General features: G+C 49.1%; 1 protein-coding gene across 1 annotated transcript in view; it reads left to right on the top strand.

Moving 5' to 3' along the window:
- The first annotated feature begins 29 nt into the window (after positions 1–29).
- Positions 30–3,729, top strand: part of WDR59 (WD repeat domain 59) — a 121,918-nt gene continuing 118,218 nt past the window's right edge. The window contains exon 1 of the mRNA XM_008067730.2: positions 30–182. Coding sequence (XP_008065921.1) covers positions 129–182 — 54 coding nt within the window. The 5' untranslated portion in view covers positions 30–128. The remainder of the gene's footprint in view (positions 183–3,729) is intronic.

The following is a 3,729-nucleotide window of genomic DNA, read 5'->3' as shown; positions in this document are numbered from 1 at the left end:
ATGGTTTGCAGTCAGGGTTACGGGTGTCACGGCTGATTCGGGGCTGTGTGGGGCTCACGGGGCCAGGGGACGCGGGTCTGGGGGGCGGGAAGGCGCCGTCCTGGGCCCGCGACGGCCAGGTAGGGGAGATGGCGGCTCGATGGAGCAGCGAAAACGTGGTGGTGGAGTTTCGTGACTCCCAGGTGAGCTGGGGGCCGAATGGAACAGTCTGAGCATGCGCCCTCCCCGCTTCCCCCTCCCCCACGCGGCTGCTTCCGTTTTGGGGGCTACGGAGACTCGTGTCTCCCGGCTGGGGAGGTGGACGGGGGGGTGACCCAGAGGTCTCAGTCCTGGGAGTGCGAGAGGAGCCTTTGTGACCATTGGGGGCTGTTGGGGCGGGCAGGGGCCGGGTGTCGGGGTTCCCCAAGGGGGCACGGGGAGTAGGGTCCGCCTTGGGACATTGAAGCAGAGATTTTCCTCCAGTGGGTGCTGTGGGGAGGCTTCCCACGACCAGGGTAGTGAACGGGGAGTTGTCCTGTCGCCGAAGCCGGGGCCTGCGCCTGGTGACTTCGGGCATCTCGCACAACTTCTCTGAGCCTCAGCTGCGTGGACTCAACCCTTCTTACAGGATTTTGGGGGTGGATTCAGTGAAACAATGCTTGCAAAATAACAGTGCTGTTTCAGCTCCCAAGCGATTAAATGGGCCCCGATGCTACGATATTGGAAAATACCGTGTAGTGGGTAGTATGCTGCACGTGTTGCACGAATTCGAATCCGGCAGCCTTTCCCCTGTCATCGTTCCCCGCACGCCAGTCTTCTCACCTGTAGAAGGGACATCATTGTACCTCCTTCATAAGATTGGAGTGAGGATCTTATAAGTATAGAGTGTGTGGCACTTACTAGGGATTTTTACCATTTTTCTATACCACGTTTTCCATAATTCAGGCCTTGTGCTAAGCGATTTATCTACATTTCTTTTTCTTTTCTTTTCTTTTTTTTTTTTTTGAGTCGGAGTCTCACTTTGTCACCCAGGCTAGAGTGCAGTGGCATGCTCACGACCACTGCAGCCTCGATCTGCTGGGCTCAGGTGATCCTTCCGCCTCAGTTTACAGGTGCACACCACCACGCCCAGCTAATTTTTTTTGACTTATTGTGAAGACTGTGTCTCACCAAATTGTCCAGGCTAGTCTCAAACCCCTGGGCTCAGGCAGTCCTCTCGCCTTGGCCTCCCAAAGTTCTGGGATTACAGGCTTGAGCCACCACACCCAGCCTACATTTTATTTTTCTAACTGTTGAGAGAACCATGCAAGGAAAGTAGGTGTTATCTCTGTTTTTTGCTGAAAGGAAAAACTGATCTCTTTTGGCTGATTCCATTGACCTGGCTAAGTCTTCCCATAATGTGGCCGATGACATTGGCATTTGGATGCAGGTTCTAACCCCCGAGCCCTTGTTCAGCTCATTACACTACTTTCTTCATAGTGGGTAACTCTATGAACTTGTCATTCAGTCCTTTTACAGTAAATGCCTTGTCCCCCATCCCCCAGCACCTAGGACAGTGTCTTGGTGATTCTCTTCATTTATTCAGCAAATATTTGTTGTATACTTTGTGCGTGCCAGCCTTTTTTTCAGTCATTTATTTGAGGAGTTATTGAGCTCCTACCAGGTGCACACTGTGCCCAGGTGCAGTGTCAGTACTCAGGTGATTTATACTGAGGGAAATCTGGATTGCTGTAAGTAGGTAGTATGGTTTCTTCTGTCTAAAACACCATCCCATCTATTGCCATAAATGAGTGGAGGAGCCGCCTACCAGTTTGCTCTGTTTTGCCCTCTGTTAAGTAGTCCCCGTTGAGAATGTAAGCAGCAGCATTTGGATTAAGGATCCTGAAGCACTTTGCACTGTCAGCACGGAGTCTTTGTGAGGCCTCTTCTCCCTAGGGAGGCGACAGACTCCTGGGTAAAAGGAACCATATTCCTGTTACCCTTCTTGTTAATTGCTTTCACTGGGGACTAGGAAAGAACAGCATCATGCATCCTGCCTCTAAGCCTGCTAACTTGGAAGCTACTAATCTGCAAACCCTTTAATTCTCACAGAAACCCAGGTAGTCTCACCCCTACTTCTTTATAGAGAAGTAATTGAAAGAGACCTGCAGAGAAGGTGCTGACACATATATTAGGATGCTATGAAGTAGTAGCAAATAATTAAACCTCAACAGCAGTTGTCACAGTGAGAGAACAAAGTAAATTGGGTAATTTAATTGCCTTGTGGGAGTTTCTGTTTTACTTTCTGATTTTTCTATTTGCAAGTGTTCGTCTTTGTGTAAATTAGCATGTTCTGTGGTTGACTCTGGTGATAAATGGGAGGAGCAGGAACCCATTTTTATTAATGTAGAGAGAAAAAGTTAAAATTTCACATCACCTTTCTGGAAAGGGAGGCCAGAACAATAAACTCTTCTTTTTTTTTGAGTTGAAGTCTCACTCTGTCGCCCAGACTGGAGTGCAGTGGCCGCTCCCGGCCAGCGCAGCCTCGACCTGCTGGGCTCCGGCGATCCTTCCACCTCACCCCTCCAAGTAGCTGGAACTACAGGCGCGCGCTACCACGCCCGGCTAATTTTTGATTTATTGTAGAGATGAGGTCTCGCCAAGTTACCCAGGTGGGTCTCGAACCCGCGGGCTCAGGCAATCCACTCACCTCAGCCTCCCAAAGACGCAGGATTACAGGCTGAGCCATTGAGCCCGACTAGCACTCTGCATCTTTTAAAAAATAATGTTTTGGGTCTTTTTTTTTGAGTCGGAGTCTTACTCTGTCACCCAGGCTGGAGTGCAGTGGCATAGTGGCATGCTGACGGCCACCACAGCCTTAATCTGCTGGGCTCAGATGATCCTTCTACCTTAGCTTTCCGAGTAGCTGTAACTACAGGCGTGTGCCACTACACCCAGCTAATTTTTTGGTTTATTCGTAGAGACGAAGTCTCTCGATGTTGCCCAGGCTGGTCTCGAGAGGTAATCTTCTAGAGCAACACCATCCTGTAGAATTTTTAGGATGATGGAAGTGAGGCTCATGTGACTGAGACATTGTATTTTCAATTAAATTACATTTTACTTGCTGTTTTTATTAGTTATTTATTTATTTATTATTATTTGAGTCAGAATCTCATTCTGTTGCCCAGACTGGAGTGCAGTGGCATGCTTATGGCCACTGCAGTCTCGACCTGCTGGGCTCAGGCCATCCTTCCGCCTTAGTCTGTTAAGTAGCTGGAACTATAGGTGTGTGTCACCACACCTAGCTAGTTTTTTTGATTTATTGTGGAGATAACGTCTCACCAAGTTACCCAGGCTGGTCTAGAACACCTAGGCTCAGACAATCCTCTTACCTCTGCCTCTCAAAGTGCTGGAATTACAGGCTTGAGCTACCATGCCCGGTCCATTTTTTTTTTTTTTTTTTTTTTTTGAGTTGTAGTCTCTGTTGCCCAGGCAGGAGTACTGTAGCACTCTCACGGCCATCACAGCCTCAACCTGCTGGGCTCGGGTGATCCTTCTGCCTCAGCCTTCCAAGTAGCTGGAACCACAGGCATGTGCCACCATGCTTGGCTAATTTTTTGATTTATTGTAAAGACGAGGTCTCACCATTTTGCTCACACTGCTCTCGAACCCCTGAGCTAAGGGAATCCTCTCACCTCCGCCTCCCAAAGTGCTGGGATTACAGGCTTGAACCACCATGCCGAGCCTACTTGTCACTTTTTTTTTTTTTTT

Source organism: Carlito syrichta, unplaced genomic scaffold (genome assembly GCF_000164805.1).
Source record: "Carlito syrichta isolate Samal-C Ts95f unplaced genomic scaffold, Tarsius_syrichta-2.0.1 Scaffold309739, whole genome shotgun sequence".
Classification (NCBI taxonomy): Eukaryota; Metazoa; Chordata; class Mammalia; order Primates; family Tarsiidae; genus Carlito; species Carlito syrichta.
This window is presented reverse-complemented; position numbering and strand designations above follow the sequence as displayed.